This window comes from Panicum virgatum, chromosome 9N (assembly GCF_016808335.1).
Source record: "Panicum virgatum strain AP13 chromosome 9N, P.virgatum_v5, whole genome shotgun sequence".
In the NCBI taxonomy this organism is placed as follows: Eukaryota; Viridiplantae; Streptophyta; class Magnoliopsida; order Poales; family Poaceae; genus Panicum; species Panicum virgatum.
Window position 1 is genome coordinate 60,849,558 of NC_053153.1, and position 20,487 is coordinate 60,870,044.

Below are 20,487 nucleotides of genomic sequence, written 5' to 3' on the forward strand. Positions count from 1 at the left end.
CAAGGTGTTACCCTCAGGGAGTAAGTTTTTTATAAGTTTCAGCAACTCCTCGAATTCCTTGTCAGACAAACCATTTGATGCCTTCCATTGCAATAATTCCAATGTGGTACCCAACTTCTTTTGGTCTTGTTTGCAATCAGGGTACAACAATGTTCTGTAGTCCTTCAACATACGCTTCAGATCTTTCGATTCCTTTTCTGTTTCGCAACCTTCCTCAGCTTCGCGCAGCATCTAACCAAGATCATCTTCTACAACGTATCCTTCAGTATCTTCTTCAGGCTCACCCATTACAGTGTCATTGAAAAAGGAATTATAATTGGCTGCAAAGTCAGGAATCCTGTCATCTTCTTCTACATTATTATCCAGCACATTTCCTCTTTCGCCATACTTGGTCCAAACATAGTAGTTCGGCATGAAACCACTATTGAACAAGTGACTATGGATGGTTCTTGATGATGAGTAATCCTTCTCATTCTTACAGAATTTGCATGGATAACGAACGAAAGCGCCATACTTTTGTTTCTCGGTCGCTTCTATGAATTCATGCACGCCATCTATGAACTCCTTTGAACGCCGGTCGGCTATGTACATCCATTGCCGACTCATCTGGGTCCACAATACATTTATATACATCATTGTACTGTACAAATAGTTCATTCATACTACCAATTTATAACAATATATTTATATAATTGATAATGCATATAACTATAATAAATAGATATTATTCACTTATCAAATAAATTGATAAAACATATAAATACAATAATTTGATAGTATTCAAATATCAAATAAATTGATAATGCATATAACTACAATAAGATGCTACAAATAAAAATAATTATCACATGTATAAACTAAATCAAGTAATAACTGTTTCTAAAAATTAATTGCTAAGTTATAAAGAAAAATAACTAACCTTTTTTTCAAAAAAAGCAAAAATTCGCCTCCCCTCACCTCACTCAGCTGCCATTAACAGTGAGTTCACGGCAGCTTGAGGGGGGAGGGGCTGGGGTATTTATAGGCTCGGGCCAAAGGCACCGGTTGGTTTCAATGACCCGGTGCTAAATTTTGTTCAATAGCACCGGGTCAAGGCACCAACCGGTGCCTTAGGCCCGAGCTCCTGACAGCTGCCACGTTTCATCACCATAGGAACCGGTTATTACCATCAACCGGTGCCTATAGCGCCGCCTTCATTTGGTACCGGGTGGTGGTTCAAACCGGTTCCTATGCTGACGCATTGGAACCGGTTGGAACCACCATCCGGTGCCAATTGTCCTCCACTAGGTCGGTCGAAGGCTAAAGGTACCAGCTGTTGTTGCAGCCGGTACTGATGGTACCTATCGGTACCGGCTGCAACAGCAGGTTGTACCTTTGGCCTAGACTGATGGCCCGTTTTCTAGTAGTGACTGTCCCCCTCCTTTCTTTTTTCATCTTTTTTTCAGATGTTCACCTGTCGCGTCCGACCTTTTTTTTCTTATTGGATCGGATTAAGTTTGGTAGTAGCTAGGATGTTTTCTTTTATGATTTTTCAGAATGTGCCATGTGTGGGGTGAGCGATTGCTCCGGGGGCCAAAAACAACGCCTCAAAATTTTAATATAGAGGTTAGTAATATCCTTAATCTCTTTAACAATGATACTTGATATACTTCTAAATAGTGTGTGAAATGGGATATGATGAAGTAAGTATGTGAAATTATACCTTAATTTGTAAATATATAATTTCCAAAAATATTTTAGGGTCTCATTTTTGCATTTCGCATTGCTCTGAATTCCTGGAGACGGCCTTGTCAAAAAACAGTTGTGTACATGTTCATGGAGCGACTTACATTGGAACAGATTGTTTTATGGTTTTGATAAAGTAAGTTCCAAACCTGGATGAAATAATAATAACCAAAACATAAAATTTTCTTCTGTTGGCTACATTGAAATCTTGGTCTTCCTTACTAGCTTTAGTCGCGATTACATCAGGATCAGGACCATTTATCACCACTACGGTTTTATTAACATTTCGTGAAATTTTTTTGCTAGATGATTGAGGGTTGTTGTTGTTCTTTCATAAGTAGCTTAGGCTTTTTAGTTTATTTTTGGACAATCCCCGAACGCGAAAACAAATTAATAGCCAATAATTACCAGTCAACATTTTTCAACTAAAAACCCATCGTCCACTTACTAAACAACCCTGATAAAAGTAAAGAAAAATCTTGGCGCCACCCAAGTCTATATATAGATGCTACACTCTTCAACTAATAAGTTCATATGAAATTGATTTGAGATAGCGTTATAAATAATAGTTTTGAAAAGTAAATGTTTTGAAGGAGGAACCAAGTTCTCGATGATATTAACTAACAAAAATTAGCACACTAAAAGATTTCCATAATTATTCCAAAGTTCTTTTTGAATGACCGATGGTTATCATTTCTTTATAATTTCCTCAACTAGCCAAGGCTTTCTTTCATCATAATTGAGGCAAGCCCCAAGCTTTATAGGTTATTTCTCAATTAACCCTTAGTTTTTTTTTGGTTGAAAATTGTTGGATAGTCATTATTGATGGCTATTACTTTGATTGAAAATAAACATCAGATTTTCCCCAAGGAAACTGAAATGTGTACTAATTGATTTCCGTGTATGTGCAGAAAAACCTAAGGCGGCAGTTAAATAAGTATCTTTTGGACCGTACTTCAGTATACGTAAAAAAAAACATACTGGGTTGAACAGAAGTATTGCCCTGGTGGTTCTATGTATTGGCTGAACGGTCGGTGTGAAGGCAGGAGTACGTGTTAAGCCGCGTCAAAAGGCCTGTGACACAGTATGTATTTTGTGTCAAATGTCAAACAAAGATCACATCCATGACCCACCCATACACACTGGAAACCCGGCGTAAAGCATGCCATGCGTTTGCAGGTCGAGCTAGCCGTGTATCGTGTGAAAAAGTGGGAGGGTGGAATGGAACGTCGTGGGGCCGGGCACGAATCACGACGCGCCTTTTCCCAGCCCCGACAAGTGCAGCGGAGCAAGCGCCGTGTTTGGTATATGCAAAGAGAATCTTCTATGCATGATGTACGAAACGAAGTCTGTTTGCAAAATTTTTTCACAGATAGATGCAACTTTGCGCGTCGAATCTAATGAGCCTAATTAATCTATGATTAGATACAGTAATATTACAGTAACCAAAGTCAAATTTTTCTCTAATCGCACGGTCAAAGCCCTCATAAGGTACAACTTTGCTACAGTACCCAAGGTTTTGGAGATGATTTTATAATTAGACTTTATTTAATACTACTAATTAGTGATCAAAGGTGCAAAAAGATTCACCAAAATTTTTCCCCATCACAACCAAACACGCCCAAGTAGTGGTTCTTTATTTTCTTCTACCGCCCTAACTCGCGAGCGCCCAAGAAAGTGGTGAGCAGGTAGTCCTAGCTGAGTGCGATCCAACCACCCTCAGACTCGAGTGCCTCCAGCTTCTTCATCCAAAGTGTGTGGTAGCCCAAAATTATCAAAAAAAAAAAAGGTAAGGTTGCCCGGCCACGCTGAATCGTTGATCGTACGCGTGAATACGGTGCGCTGCTGCTGATTCTGATGCACTACTCCGAAGCACGATCAAACAAGACGGCTGATGAAATGATCAAGCTTAGGATGATTAATTAGCTCGTTTGGCTTAGTCACAACAATACTCCCTCCGATTCATTCCAAACTATTAGTCGTTTTAGTTTTGCTAAGTGCAAAATTTCTACTATACATCTAGATATATATCAGTTATAAAATATATAGTAAAATAGAAAAATTCAGATGACTAATAATTTGGAACAGGTACGTCTTTGAAGAAAAAAAAAAGAATACTATTGTCTTCGGAAGAATGAACCACGCCACTTTCATTTATATATTTTTTTTGTTTGGGGGTAGGGGGATTAAGGCATGCAATAAAATGGCCAGCGTGCACAATTATTAAGTCCGGGTAAAAAAGATGAGCTTTAGCTAGTTTGGTGGATTGGCCGAGCAAATTAAAAGCTACTCCCTCTATCCTGAAATTTAAAATATTTTGGTTTATTCTAAGTCAAACTGTTTCAAATTTGACCAAATTTATAGAAAAAAGTAATAACATTTTGAATGTCAAATGAGAATAATTAGATCCATTATGAAATATACTTTCTTAATTTACTTATTTGATGTGTTAGATGTTAGTATTCTTCTCTATAAATTTGATCAAATTTAGACTACTTTAATTGAGGATAAATGACTTACATTTCAGGATGGAAAGGAGTATTGCGAGTAGATACCAGCACCGCGCATAGGCGCGTACGTGGTTCGCGTCAACACTTAACAACTTAAGATTCATGAGTGCCCAACCCTGCATAGTTTGGTTTATTGGAATACACAGAAGCAGAAACGAACTGCGCCACATCCTTGTGTCCACAACCAAAAAAAGCCCAAAAGATCGGGGGCAAAGCTAAGGCTTGCTGGATCCTCCTCCGCACGCGCGCTTCGCGTGCGACACGTCGCGTCAACACCTAGTACATGCGCTAGCAAGCATTAGTCGGCTAAAGACAGAGGTTAGTAGCATTAATCCACAGGCCCCAGCTGCCTGGGCGAGGAGACTATACATAGCTTGAGGGCAGGGAAACCCCACGCACTCACAGGCGCTGGCTAGCTGCGGGTGCGTGCAATGCAATTGCAATCACAGCGCTCGCTGGCCGGCCGGCCGGGCTTTAATAAAGCTACTAGCTGCTGACCAGGCCCGGCCCGGCCCTTTCACGCGCTCATGCTTTGCGCTGCAGGTTAACAGCCTGTTTGGTTTCCATAAGTCTCTAACCCCTCTAAAACACCCTGGGTCTAAACAAAAGTCATATCCTGTTTGTTTTCAATGATTAAAGGGATTAAACCTCATTAAATGGTGTGTTCAAAAGACATTTTTAACCCTTCTCCCTACATGCATGCGGATAGGGTAGGGGACAGTAGGTGGAATTATAGCCCAAAAGTCCCTAAAAGCTCCTCATGAGGGTCTTCTTCAAAAAAGTCTCTACCCTGAAAAAAGTCCCTAAAAGTCCCATCTGTTTGGTTTAAAAGTCTCATAAGTCTTAGGGACTTCAACAAAAATCCCTCAAACCAAACAAGGCCTAAGCAAGCTAAGCTAAGCTAACCTCCACATGCTAGCTTCTGCAGAGTAATCAACGCGCGTTTAGTTCCAAAAAATTTTCGCCTCGAAATTTGTGACTTTCTCTTTGGACACATACATGGAGCACTAAATGTAATTAAATAACAAAACTAATTACACAATTCGGATGTACACGACGAGACGAATCTTTTGAGCCTAATTATTGTATGATTAGCCATAAGTGCTACAGTAACCCACATGTGCTAATGATGCGGTCAAAGGCCTCAAAAAATTCGTCTCGCGGTTTCCAAGTGAGTTCTGAAATTATTTTTTTAATTAGTGTCCAAAAAAACCTCCCGACATCTGGTCAAACCGTTGACGTGACACCTAAAAATTTTTTGTTTGGAAACTAAACGGCCTCTAAAGCAGATTAGCTGAGGAGGAGTAGACCAGAACCAAATTAAAGATAATGAAGTAGACCCCGCGCTGCGCCGCACGGCCGGATTGACTCGCTCGATCGCGCGCGGCTGCCTGCCTTTTAATTTGTTGCCATCCATGCATGGCATCCGTTTGTTTGTGATCAATCTGCCCATTACTTAAAGTGGCCAACCACACGCTCGCTTTAGCCTGCGGGTACCTTTAATCCTTCCTGCTAATCATCTCTCTCTCTCTCTCTCTAAAGTGGAAAAAGGTGCAAATAAAGGGGTCAGCAGGCAAGGAGGAGTGCCGATGTAATGACGGTACGGTGTGTGGGGGTGGGGGGGAGGGGGGGATGATAAACTATTAGGGCCCCAAATCTTCTGCTCTAGAGGTTCTTAAGATTTTGCCGGGCGGCCGGCGTGCGTGGCCGCCCTTTCGTGCGTGCGTATTTAAAATACTCGGAAACTATATATATATATGGCCTCTCCATAAATAAAATAAATTGATATGGGGCCACGCTTGTCTTTACTATATGTATGTGTGCCACACTCCAGATTTTGGATATATCTTTCTTCTCCATCAATTGAGTTTTTTTCCGATTAAATTTTTTTTGTTTTTTTATTGAATTGACGTATAGTACCGCGTTCATCAGAGATCTCCACTTGATTGTATCTTAACGCTGCATTTCATTTTGTCTTTCTATTGACTTAAAACTTCCATCAAATTCGTGTTTGGATAAGATGATCTATCAAAAGTGACACAGAAAACAGATTTAGTGTGGTACTCAGGGTGTGTTTAGTTGGTGAAAAGTTTTGAATTTTGGTACTGTAGCACATTTTGTTGTTACTTGACAAATAATATCTAATCATTACTAATTAGTCTTAAAAGATTCATCTCGTGCTAACCAGTTAAACTGTGTAATTAGTTATTTTTTTAACTGCATTTAGTGCTTCATGCATGTGTCCGAAGATTTGATGTGACGGGTACTGTAGGATTTTTTTTTTGAAAACTAAACATGACCTCATTCACATTACTAAGCCCCCGTTTAGTTTCCAAAATAGTTTGCACGGTACCTGTCACATCAAATTTTCGGACACATGCATGAAACATTAAATGCAGTTGAAAAAATAACTAATTACATAGTCTAACTGATTAGCACGAGATGAATCTTTTAAGCATAATTAGTTCATGATTGGATATTATTTGTCAAATAACAATGAAATGTGCTACCGTGCCAAAACCCAAACTTTTTCACCAACTAAACACACCCTAATGGGGTGTGTGTGTGAACGTAGTGTTTTGGAGGAAGCATCATAGACGCACATGGACTCGGTCCATGGTGAGTAGGCTGGACGACAGGCAAGGCTTGATTGGAGAGGAATTGAAACGGCCCCACTGACACTATACGCTTGGGATACGCGTGCAAGTACCGCGCGAATCACGATGCATGGGGGAGCGTGGCGGCAACGCCGTAGCAGGTAAAGCTAGCAAGCGGCTGGCCGGACGACGACGTACGGTGGCGCGCGTGCCGTGGCGTGGCGCACTAGTCCTCGTACTACCGCCTGGGAAAAACTTTCCGACAGTATACCGCTGGAAAACGGGAAAAAATTCTGTTTCCCCTAGTAGCCGGGAAATAGAATTTTGGAAATTTTCAGTATTTTTCGTTTTGAATTTGGAAAATTCAAAAAAAATTGTAAAAAATTGGGGGAAAATATGATAAAAAACTAGGTGTTTTTCTAAGCAAATAGGACTAGAACACACTCAAATCTAAGATCATTTGCTAGGCTAAAATTGAATTTTAGTTGAAAACAAGGTTATTTGTAGTCTAATGAGGTAGGATTTATAGCTTTTTAATATCCGTACTATCAATGGGTTAAAAGAATATATGTTTTGAATGGAATGAGAGGTCTCCTTTATTTATCCTTGCACTTTCATCATATCTTCATTACTTATTAAGTACTACGTGATATACATAAACATTGTTTATTGGATTGAACTTGGTTTTTATATGGACTATGCAATTTATGTATTGTAAACTTATATTATGGTCTATGGATTGTAACTATGTACTTAAGTTATTGTGATAAATTTAGTTTTCATGCATTTTATTTGTGATTTCATGTGACAATATGTTTTTGTTATGAATAATTTGTGTGTAATATATTTAATATGCATTGTACATTGAATATACAATAGATACAAAAAATATTCTATCAAATTATTTAATTATTCATATGTTTGGAGCATTTGTAGTAAAAAAATGACATTTTCCAGCAGAAAGTCCGGAATTCTGCCGGAAAGTAGCGGAATTCCGCCCGGAATTTCCGGAATTTCGTTTTTTAAATTTGAATTCACCTTCCGTTCGAAAAATGCGGTTTTCGGTGGAATTTCGTCCGGACTTCCGTTTCTGGTGATCGTCGGGATTTATAAAAAAAATGAAAAGGTGAACCCTGTTGCGTGCCTGCCATCTCCCCATCCGGCATCCGCCACAGGAACAACTACTACATGCCATGCCACCCGGGTGGTAGCGCAGCGAAGGATGCAACGCAAGCGCGCACACCCAGTCCACACTCCACAGTACCACCCCACAGTACGCGCCGGCGCCGCACACCCCACAGTCCCCCCCAGTCGTAAAGTTGGCGGAGCCCCACGCGCTGGGTGGCGCACAGTGACGGCGACGGACGGGGGTCTGCTGCTCTGCAGGATAATTGATGCCACCACACCAGCCATCCATTGGGCAGGAGAAAGAGAAAGTGAGGACCTGCAAAAGGCAGCTACTGCTAGAGGAGGGGCGCGGCCACACGCTGACACGCATTACGCATACATCGGGGCCTACCATACAAAATGCGCGTGGCTTTACGGCCCGCCAGCGATGGCTACGCCCGCCCTACGGCTTGCTTCTTGCCATGGATAAAGCCCTTGTTTAGTTGCATGTGTAATTTTTTTGAAATGAAATATTTACACATTTCAAGTATTAAATATAAACTAATTACAAAACTCATCTACAGACAAGTTCTGTAATGTAAGATTTCCTTTTGTCTCGTAGTTTACAGAACTTGTTTACAGACGAGTTCTGTAATTATTTTTGTAATTAGTCTATATTTAATACTTAAAATGTGCAAATATTCCATTTTAAAAAAATTACGCACGCAACTAAGCGAGGCCTTGGTTGCTAAAAATCTCTAGACTAATTTTAGTTTATGGACTAAAAATTTTAGTCTCTACTTGTGTGGTTTCAAAGACTAAAAAAGACTAGAGATCATTATATGAGTGTACAAAGTACCATATTACCCCTAACATTCATGCATCCAAGAGGTGGGGAACAGAAATAGGAGTGGAATAATAGGCCTCCTGTAGTCTAAAAGTTCAAAAAACTTCTCAAGAGGGATTTCTCATCCTTTAGCCCCAAACAACAGCTTAGCCCCAGAAGTCCCTACTGTTTGTTTCTTTAGCTCCTAAAGTTCCAAGGACTTATACAAAAGTTGTAACATCCCGAAAATTGACTAAAATAAATCATGCGCTAATGTTGTGTTTCGTCGCTGAGCTCGAGATCCTTCCAAAACCCTAAACCCAAATCCCGAGATAATTTCTCCTTCCCGAACACCCGTTGTCCCATCCTCCTCTGCGCGCGACACGCGCGTGGCCGACCAGCCGTAGACCACGCCGCGAATCCCGCCTGCTCTCGTCGCACGCGACCGCCGCGCGTGGCCGGCCGGGGCCGCATCGCGTCAGCGCGATTCCCGCCCCTCCCTCTCTCCATTTTCCTTCCTTTCTTCTTTTCTCTTTATCTCCTTTTTCCCATTTTTTCTTTTTCTTTTTTTTCTTTTCCCTCTCCCTCTCTCTCCTTCCTCCCTTCTCCTCCCTCCTTCCCGATCGCGGCAGAGCACCGGCCCGGCCCCCCCTTCCCCTGCTCCGCGCGGCACGGACGCGCCACCACCCCTATGCGCTGGCCGCTCGCCGCACCGAGCCCCCCCCCTTCGCAGCTGCAGCAGCTCACCGCCGCCCGTGCACACGCATCACACCTCCCCACGCGTGCGTGGACGCGCTAGCCGCGCCGCGGCGCGTCGGGCCGTGCACGCCGCGACGCCAGCCGCGCGACCGTGCCACGCCGCCGCACGCAACGCGCGCCTTCCCCCGGGCACGCCACCCCTACCCCGCTCGGCCTGCCACCGGGCGCCCCGCGCGCGCGCCTTCCCCAAACCCCCAGCGCACGCGCCGCCCTGCAGCGGCTCGGCGCGCACCAGCCCGCGCCCCGGCCGTGCCCAGCCCGCGCCCGCCGCGCCGCGCACACCGCCGCCCGGACCCGCTCGCCTGCGCCCTACTGCACCCGAGCCACTCCCCGGCCGCGTGCCCGCGCCCGGGCCGGACGTGCGCGCGCGCGCGTGCACGCGCTCGCCGAGTCGCGACGCGTCGGGCCACGGCACCGGCCCGCCTGCCGCGCGCACACCGCCGCCGTTGACGCCGTACAGGCGGCGGCGACCTCGGCACAGTGACGCCTGCAGTGGTCGCCGCCTGCCTGAGGCGTCACGTCGCCTCGCCGAGCCCCGACCACCGTTGACGCCGGCCCCCACCGCCATTACTCCGGCCGCCGGCCTCCGCCGCATCCCGCCAAGCCGCCACCGCCTCTCCACGGCTATAAAAGCCTCCCCACCGGCGCCACACCCTCACACTCAAACCCCCCCTGGCCACCACTGCCTCCCCCTCCCAGCGCTAGCGCCGCCGCCCCGCTTCAGTAGCGCCGCCGCCGCCAGCCCGCGTCGCCCCGCCTCTGAGCGCCGCCCCGGCCCAAGGTGAGGCCGGGAATCGACCCCGCAGGGCCCCCACCTCCTTTCCCCTCTACCCCGGGCCGCCGTCGAGGCCCAGGACGGCCGAATCGGCCGCCGCCGGCGCCGCTCGGCCCTTCCCCTGTTCTGCCGCGAGGAGGGGGAAGAAGAAGGGCGTTTTTGCCCATACCCCCCTCCACTTTCCTTTAATCAGTAAAGAGACCCCGCCCTTTTAAACCCTTTTGCAATTAAACCCTTACCCTTGTTATGTTTCCAAAATAAACCCCCACCATATAAAGTTATTTACAACTAAGCCCCTGACTCTTTCAGATTAACCCAAGAAACTTCTAAAGTATAAACCAAGCCCCTGCCTGCTTAATCTTAATTACAATTAGGTCCCTGGACCCCTGTTTAGGGCCTAAACGCTCCCCTGACCTATCATTTTATGTGCCTAACGACCCCAGCTTAACCTAAAATTTTACCTCGCCTCTCCTAACTCAGTTCTGGCCATACTATTCAGAAACCGCCCAAAAATAATACTCTATGCTCTATATTTCATGTGTTCCCGTTTCAAGCTCGACGACAAATCCTTGTTCTGATTGTGTGTTTGTTTGTGTGCGCTGTAGACCACGGAGTGAACGAAGGAGAACCCGTTGACGAGCAGTACGGTGAGCAGGTGAACGAGGACCCGATCCGCGACCCCGAGCCCGAAGGACAGGACTTCCCCGAAGGCTTTGAAGACGGCAAGTTCAATCCCATCCTTTGATGCATGTTTCTGTCCTAGTATTTATAAACACAACCCAATGGCCTGCTTTATAAAATTGCATATGTTTTGCTTGCATGAAAACACGGTTGGATAGCCACCCCCTTGATTTGTGATGACCATTCCTTGACCACCTAGATTAATGTCTGATTTTGCTTGGACGTTAATCGTTATTAGAGCGCTAGAACTTTATTCATAAATACTATTTGTTTTATAAAGAGAATGTGTGTGTTTGGGAAGGGATAAATTGTGGATTTTCGAAAGATAAGTATGGACGGGATGGACGGCATTTCTGTGCGAATTGCCGATTGGTGTGCTTATGCCTGTGTGGCAGGGCAAAGAAGGGAGATATCCATCTTGTCGCATGTAAGGACCGAGTTGGTGTGTCATCTCACCTAACTCCACTATCGTGCAAACCACTCGACCGTTGTATGGGCAACGGCGTAGCATAAATCCCACTAGTTGGTGTGATAGCCATCAGGAGAGCTGAGAGCAGCGGGTGACTAAGGATAAGGGATAAGCCCAGAGCGACTTATGCCCGGTTATACCTGAGTGAACGGTCAATGACCCCTTGGTACAACCCGTGATGGCTAGTCAGGCTTAGCTATGGTGGGTAATGGCTATGTCGGGATCTACACCGACACGACGGTGTTCGAGTTGTGGTATCCTGCTTGTGGGTAAAGTTGCACATCTCTGCAGAGTTAAGAATCTATTCGAATAGTCCGTGCCCACGGTATTGGGCGAGTTATGGTGTGGTCACATAACTAGTGTTTCTTTGGGATGGGCTGGTGTGAGTTGTTTTGGAATTGGTTCCGGCAGTTGTGCCGCGTGCTACGACGGACGGGGAGTCCGGTAGCAGTTTAAAACCTGAACTCTGTTTTACTACAAAAACTGATTTCTAAAAGGTTTTTCGAAAAATGAACCCCTGCATAAAATGTCGTTTTTCTGCAAATTAAACCGTAACCTTACCCTTGATTTACCTATGCATATTATTCTGTTATAACCCCCCCTCCGTGGGTGTGGTTGGACTTGCTGAGTACGTTTGTACTCACCCCACTCTTACTTTTTACAGAAGAAGACCCAGACTTCGTGCCAGGCGACGCCGAGTAGGGTTATCGTTCTACACCCAACCTTGCCTGTGGTACCAGCCCTGTCGAGAAGCCTCCGCTGACGCAGTACTCTGAGCCTGAATTAGATCCCGTATTAGTAGCACTCTGGTGTATTGTCGTAGCTTGGTTAATCCTTGTTATCATCTGTATCGAGTGTCCGCCAAGGTTTGTAAGGTTTTGAACCATCTGATGTAATAAATGTGGCATCAGCCTCCTGGGACTGATGTTTTGTATCACATTTAAGTCTTCTCTTATGAGGGGACGCTTCAGGTGGTATCAGAGCCGTAGGTTGGCCGTAGGACGTGACCCTAGGAGCGAAACCCGTTTTCAGGACCTTTCACCTTAGGACTTTTCTATCCTTAATCCTTTCCTCACACAAACACTTACCTTTGGTTCTTGCCCTGTTCCAGATGGCTGACAATGGATGGATCGGCGGAATCTGTTTCGCAGAGCCCGGCCTTCCAAAGTTGTTGATACTCAGCCTGGAACGCATTGGAGTTGTGGATCCGCCAGAGTTTCTTTACCGGGAGTACGACTCCAAGGGCACTCTTCGGTGTGACTTGATGATCTTCATAGCAAGGAGCACCCGCTACCCTGATGTGGACCCCTGGTTCATCTCCACCACTGGATTCCGTTTCCCGGACACCTATCGGAAAGCCGCCCGCAAAGCCCTGCGGCGTCTGCGTGTGATCTACAGGCATCACCTCCAGCGTACTCCTATGGGATTCTTCCCGCCGACTGAAGGAAGGGGACGCACATGGATTGCTAGGATGAGAGGACTTGGAAGAGAAGAAGAAGACCTAGAAGACACGGTCTCTCACCTATCCATCTATCTCACCGGCCTGGATGAGCTCTATCGCGAGCAAGCAGCACAACTGAAACAGCAGGTCCACAGAGCAGAAAAAGCAACCCAGGAGATGGAGGAACAACGGTCGAGGACTTTCCATGCCGAGTACTCCCTAGCCGCCCTCCAAGTCCAAATGGATGAAAAAGAGGAGGAACTGGAAGAACAGCGAGCAAGAGCCACACGCGCCGAGGACTCGCTAGCCGCTCTCCAAGCTCGTATGCGGAGGTACGAGGCTCGCTGGGGAATAGGTGGATGGATAGAAGAAGACGCGGAAGAAGAACCCGAAGAGGCTCAATGGGACGTAGGCATTCAGACCGAAGAGGAGGAGCCCATGGAAACCCATTGGGATGTTGGAACTCAAACTGAAGAAGAAGAACCTGAAGAGACCCACTGGGATAAAGGAACTCAGACCGAGGATGACATGATGGATCAGTATCTCCCACTGAAGAAGCGCCCTCTTAGGTTCGAGGAAGGGTCTCCATGATAGGAGTTGTCTCCAAACTAGAACCTTTGCTCTAATAATAATCATGTACCCATGAGGTTGTACCCCACCATGATGCCATGAATAAAAATCACCTACCCCTTTGTGTACCTCAAATAATTGTGCAAGTTTTTCACCATATCTTTGTTTTCAGATGGCTGAGGAAGGATGGACCCAGGGCGACTGCCAAGCTGCACCTGGCTTCCCCAGCCTCTTGATCAACGCCCTGGAGAGCCTTGGCGTCACGGAACGCCCAAGGTACTACAGCCGAGAGTATGAGCATCATGGTACTCTCCGCTGCAGGGTGATCATAGTCGTCGCCAGAAGTAACCGCTACCCCGACATCCTGTCATGGCGAGTGACTGCTACAGGGTTTAGGCACCAGGACACCTATCCCCTAGCCGTCAGGAAGGCACTTCGTTACCTGTGCCGGATTTTCGAAGGACACCTCACCCCCACGCCAATGAGGTTCTTCCCACCAGCCATCAGAACTCCAGTTTGGGAAGCTCGAATGAGAAGCCTGGAACGGCGCCGCCATGAAGAAGTCCTCCTGTACCATGTAGCCACCTACCTAGCCTCCTTGGATCAGCTCTTTGACGAGCAAGCCAACTTGCTGAGGGAACAGACCCATCGAGCCGAGCAAGCAGAGCTCGCGCTAAGACTGCAGCAGATCCGAGCAGTCCAAGCCGAGGCAAGAGCCGCAGCAGCGGTCAGCAGTGAAGCAGTTGCTCAGGAGAGCCTCAGGCAAGCCCGAGACCGGCGTATGCAAGAATGGACTAGTAGTGGGACCCCAGTCCCGGCAATAGGAGAAGACCATGTGCTGCTCGGAACGCCTGTCTTAGGATGGGGACCGCTCGTGGGAAACCCACTAGCCCCACCCGAGAACCCTGGAAGGTCTACGGCCGCTGCCGCAAGAGAAGCCACGGCACCACCCCGGGAAAACGGAGGTCTAGAGGATGGCGAACCGGGACCACTCATTTCCCCGGAGATCGTGAGTTCCTTTCCGAGGGAGGAACCCACTCAAGCCGATGAGACAGCCTAAAGTGCTGGCGACCGTCAAGGGATGAAGCCGTGTGGTCCGAAGAAGTTCTGTGCCCTTTTCTTTTGAAGTGTGTACCCGGACGTGTAGTACGCGTTCTAGTCGTGTCCCCTGTGTTGTACCCCCTTGCTGTAATCAAGTTGGTTGTTGTTTGTGATGATTGCTTGTTGATTGTGTGCTTGCCGGCAGTAAATAGATACTGCCTTTTCAAAAATACGACTTAACCAACTTAAACATCACCTAATCTTAGTCCCAATCCACTCGTTCTGCAGATGGTTTCCCGGAGCGTCACAAGGGCCTCCCGCGTCAGGGACCCTGCAGCTGCTGATGCAGGAATACACCCTGACGGGCAAAACCATCCTCAGGAGGAACAAGAAGTGAGTCAGGGCAGAGGAGAAAATCATGGTGCACAGCTGCCACCACCACCACCACCACCTTTCGTGGACCTGGCACAAGTAATCCATAACCAGACTCTCATACTGGAGACACTGGCCAATGCTCTAGTGAACAGGCAGCCACGAGAGCAGACCTTTAATGACAAGCTGACAGCTTTTCTGAGGGCCAAGCCACCCACTTTTGCTGGATCTAGCAATCCCTTGGATGCAGATGACTGGCTCCGCGTGATCCAGAGGAAGCTCGAGCCATTTGGGTGCCAGGATCGAGACAAAGTTCTTCTGGCTGCACATCAACTCACCGGGACTGCCTTAGCCTGGTGGGAGAATTACTGCGCTGCTGCCAGAGATGCCTCCACCATCACCTGGAATGAATTCGTGAGGGAGTTCCGCCGTTATCACATCCCCTCGGCCACCATGAAGCGCAAGGCAGATGAGTTCCGCGCACTTCAGCAGGGGAGTATGTCGGTGGAAGAATATACTCACCAGTTTATGGAGCTGTCTCGATATGCGCCAGATGAAGTGAACGACGACGAGAAGAAGCAGGACATGTTCAAGAAGGGACTAAACCCAGAACTCAGGACCCTGCTCACTCCTCAGATCTATCCTGATTTCAACACCTTGATGAACAAGGCAATCCTCACCGAGAGGGCTAAGATTGAGGAAAGAAAAGAGAACAAGCGCAAGTTCCTGGAGAGTAAGTCACGCCAGCAGGATCGTTTCCAGAAAACCAGAAGTCTCAGCTACAACGCGCCAAGGTCCCAAGCCCCAATGCAGTACAAAACTCAGTCTCAAGTGATAGGACCACGGGCCCCTAACACACAGCCCAGAAGCCAGAACACCATGAGGGCCTCACAGAATAATGCGAGCCAGGTCACCAACAACAACAGCAACGTGAGAGCCTGCTTCAACTGCCGTGAGACGGGTCACTTCATCGCCGACTGCCCCTACGCCAAGAACAAGCCTGCTACTTCGGCTTTCTCCAACACAGTGAACGGACCCAAGCCAGTTCTGACCGGTGCCAACCGAGTGCCCCTCCGTGGCAACAGCAACAACAACAACAACCAGCAGAGGCAATCCCAACAGTCTTTTGGACGAGCCCGTGTCAACCACATCGACGCACAGGAAGCTCAAGGAGCCCAGGGCGTAGTACTCGGTGAGTACCTAGTCAGCTCAACTCTTGCAACAGTACTGTTTGATTCTGGAGCATCACACTCGTTCATATCCTCAAGTTTTGTGGAGAAACATAAAATACCTACAGTACTACTAAAAACACCCCTATTAACCCGGACGCCCGGCGGAGACATCAGGTGTCAACTGGGTTGTCTACGGGTAAGGATCAATTTAAGTGGGGTAGAGTTTTTAGCAGACCTAATAGTACTTAAGTCAGAAGGGATAGATGTGATCCTCGGAATGGACTGGCTAAGCAAACACAATGGCCTCATAGGTTGTACGGACAAAGTAGTACATCTGACAAACCCAGAGGGAGTCCAAGTGACCTGTCATACCCGGGAATGTGGAGCAAACCCGATGGTATTCAGCATGGAAGCCAAGTCCTTGGAAGAAGTCCCAGTAGTGAATGAATATCCCGATGTCTTTCCCGAAGAACTTCCCGGTATGCCACCAGATAGGGACATAGAATTTGTCATTGACCTTGTCCCTGGGACTGCCCCTATAGCCAAGAGACCTTATAGGATGGCAGCCACCGAGTTGGCAGAATTAAAGAAACAATTAGAGGAACTACAACGAATTGGCTTCATCAGGCCGAGTTCGTCTCCTTGGGGAGCCCCGGTTCTATTCGTCAAGAAGAAGGACGGAAGTATGAGACTATGTGTAGATTACCGGGCACTAAACGAGGTCACTATCAAGAATAAGTACCCCCTTCCCAGGATCGATGATCTTTTCGATCAATTAAAAGGAGCCAAGTACTTTTCCAAGATTGACCTAAGGTCCGGATATTTTCAGCTCAAGATTAGGGAAAGCGACGTCCCGAAGACAGCCTTTGTCACCCGATACGGACAGTTTGAGTTCACAGTGATGTCTTTTGGACTGACAAATGCACCTGCCTATTTCATGAACCTCATGAACAAAGTGTTTATGGACGAGCTAGATAAGTTTGTCGTAGTCTTCATTGACGACATACTTATTTACTCGAAGAGCATTCAGGAGCACGAGCAGCACCTGAGGGTAGTTTTGGAAAAACTGAGAGTGCATAGGCTATACGCCAAATTCAGCAAGTGTGAATTTTGGCTGGAGAAAGTAGCCTTCCTTGGTCACATTTTGACCGCAGAAGGAGTGGCAGTAGACCCCGAGAAGGTCGAAGCAGTATCCAACTGGCAGCCGCCGACCAATGTGAGTGAGATCAGGAGTTTTCTTGGATTAGCTGGGTATTATCGGAGATTCATTGAAGGGTTTTCTAAAATAGCCCGGCCCATGACAGAGCTGCTCAAGAAAGAAAAGAAGTTCACCTGGACGGAGTCGTGCGAAAGGAGCTTCCAGGAGTTGAAGCGAAGATTGACAACAGCCCCAGTGCTAACCCTGCCGGATATTCATCGGGATTTTGTCATCTATTGTGATGCGTCCCGACAAGGATTGGGTTGTGTGCTGATGCAAGATGGGAAAGTCGTTGCATATGCTTCCCGACAGCTCAGGACTCATGAGCAAAACTACCCGACCCATGACTTGGAACTTGCAGCCGTAGTGCACGCACTTAAGATCTGGAGGCATTATTTGATTGGGAATAAGTGTGAAATCTTTACCGATCATAAAAGTCTGAAGTATATCTTCACCCAACCAGACCTAAACTTGAGACAGAGAAGATGGCTGGAATTAGTCAAAGATTATAATTTGGAAATCCATTACCACCCGGGAAAGGCAAACGTAGTGGCCGACGCCCTGAGTCGGAAATCCTACGGGCCCAAGAATGACCATCTACAAGAGGAAATGGCACGATTAAATGTGCACATTGTTCCTCGAGGCTCCAGCCAAGTGCTGAACGTTCAATCCACTCTGGAGGAAAGAATCAGGAAAGCCCAGAGATCGGACAAAGGACTGATGGAAATCCGGAGGCAAACCGGAGAAAATAAGGCCCCAGACTTTCGAGTTGATAATAAGGGAACGTTGTGGTATAAAGACAGAATTTGTGTGCCTCAGAAAGGAGATTTCAGGCAGATGATCATGGATGAAGCTCATAACTCGGCCTACTCAATTCACCCAGGATCCACCAAAATGTACATGGACATAAAACAAAAGTATTGGTGGAATGGGATGAAGGCAGATATTGCACGATTTGTCGCCCGTTGTGATACTTGCCAGAGAATCAAAGCTGAACACCAGAAGCCGGCAGGATTACTGCAACCCCTACCCATCCCGGTGTGGAAATGGGATGAAGTAGGAATGGACTTTGTGGTGGGCTTGCCCAGAACTCAGAAAGGACATGACTCCATATGGGTAATAGTGGATCGCCTTACTAAATCAGCTCACTTCATACCCGTACGGACCAACTATGACGGGGAGAAGCTGGCTAAGCTCTATATAGAGAACATAGTGAAATTGCATGGTGTGCCCAGCCGAATCGTCTCAGATAGAGGAACCCAGTTCACCTCTAGATTTTGGAAAAGTTTGCATAAAGCCATGGGCACCAAGCTGGACTTTAGTTCCGCCTATCACCCGCAGACTGATGGTCAGACAGAAAGGGTAAATCAGATTTTGGAAGATATGTTGAGGGCATGTGTCCTCACTTATGGCAAGGATTGGGAACAAAGCTTACCCTATGCCGAGTTCTCATACAACAACGGGTACCAAGCAAGCTTGGGTATGTCACCGTTTGAAGCCCTCTACGGAAGAAAATGCAGAACCCCTCTGATGTGGTCAGAAGTTGGAGAACGAGCCCTAGTCGGCCCCGCCCTCATAAAAGAAGCCGAAGAAAGAGTCGCCGAGATTCGAGAAAAGCTAAAAGCAGCCCAGTCCCGACAAAAGAGCTATGCGGACAAGAAAAGACGGGAAATAAGTTTTAACCCAGGAGATTTCGTGTATCTCAAGGTATCGCCTATTCGGGGAACCCGAAGATTCCAAGTACAAGGAAAATTGGCCCCTCGGTATATTGGACCATACCGAGTTTTGAAGAAAGTTGGAGCGGTAGCATACCGTTTGGAGCTACCAGAAGAAATGTCGGATATCCACCCAGTATTCCATGTCTCGCAGTTGAGAAGGTGTTTGAGGATACCCGAAGTAGAGCATGTGCCGGTTGAGACGATAGATCTGCAGCCAGACCTGCGATATCAGGAGATACCGGTGAAGATCCTAGACACCGTCACCAGGAGGACCAGAAACTCCGAAGTACGAATTTGCAGAGTTCAGTGGAGCAGACACGGAGTAAAAGAAGCTACGTGGGAACGCGAAGATGCTTTGAAGAAGGAATTTCCCCACCTATTTAGGAACCAGTCGAATCTCGAGGACGAGATTCATTTTAAGTGGGGTAGGTTTGTAACATCCCGAAAATTGACTAAAATAAATCATGCGCTAATGTTGTGTTTCGTCGCTGAGCTCGAGATCCTTCCAAAACCCTAAACCCAAATCCCGAGATAATTTCTCCTTCCCGAACACCCGTTGTCCCATCCTCCTCTGCGCGCGACACGCGCGTGGCCGACCAGCCGTAGACCACGCCGCGAATCCCGCCTGCTCTCGTCGCACGCGACCGCCGCGCGTGGCCGGCCGGGGCCGCATCGCGTCAGCGCGATTCCCGCCCCTCCCTCTCTCCATTTTCCTTCCTTTCTTCTTTTCTCTTTATCTCCTTTTTCCCATTTTTTCTTTTTCTTTTTTTTCTTTTCCCTCTCCCTCTCTCTCCTTCCTCCCTTCTCCTCCCTCCTTCCCGATCGCGGCAGAGCACCGGCCCGGCCCCCCCTTCCCCTGCTCCGCGCGGCACGGACGCGCCACCACCCCTCTGCGCTGGCCGCTCGCCGCACCGAGCCCCCCCCCTTCGCAGCTGCAGCAGCTCACCGCCGCCCGTGCACACGCATCACACCTCCCCACGCGTGCGTGGACGCGCTAGCCGCGCCGCGGCGCGTCGGGCCGTGCACGCCGCGACGCCAGCCGCGCGACCGTGCCACGCCGCCGCACGCAACGCGCGCCTTCCCCCGGGCACGCCACCCCTACCCCGCTCGGCCTGCCACCGGGCGCCCCGCGCGCGCGCCTTCCCCAAACCCCCAGCGCACGCGCCGCCCTGCAGCGGCTCGGCGCGCACCAGCCCGCGCCCCGGCCGTGCCCAGCCCGCGCCCGCCGCGCCGCGCACACCGCCGCCCGGACCCGCTCGCCTGCGCCCTACTGCACCCGAGCCACTCCCCGGCCGCGTGCCCGCGCCCGGGCCGGACGTGCGCGCGCGCGCGTGCACGCGCTCGCCGAGTCGCGACGCGTCGGGCCACGGCACCGGCCCGCCTGCCGCGCGCACACCGCCGCCGTTGACGCCGTACAGGCGGCGGCGACCTCGGCACAGTGACGCCTGCAGTGGTCGCCGCCTGCCTGAGGCGTCACGTCGCCTCGCCGAGCCCCGACCACCGTTGACGCCGGCCCCCACCGCCAT

At 48.3% G+C, this 20,487-nt stretch overlaps 1 protein-coding gene across 1 annotated transcript; it reads right to left on the bottom strand.

Annotated features, from left to right (window-relative positions):
- Nucleotides 1-19,926: 19,926 nt before the first annotated feature.
- On the bottom strand, nucleotides 19,927-20,487 carry LOC120689211 (glycine-rich protein 1-like). Its single transcript, XM_039971526.1, has one exon. It carries the CDS (start codon nucleotides 20,485-20,487, stop codon nucleotides 19,927-19,929), a length of 561 nt encoding a protein of 186 aa, XP_039827460.1.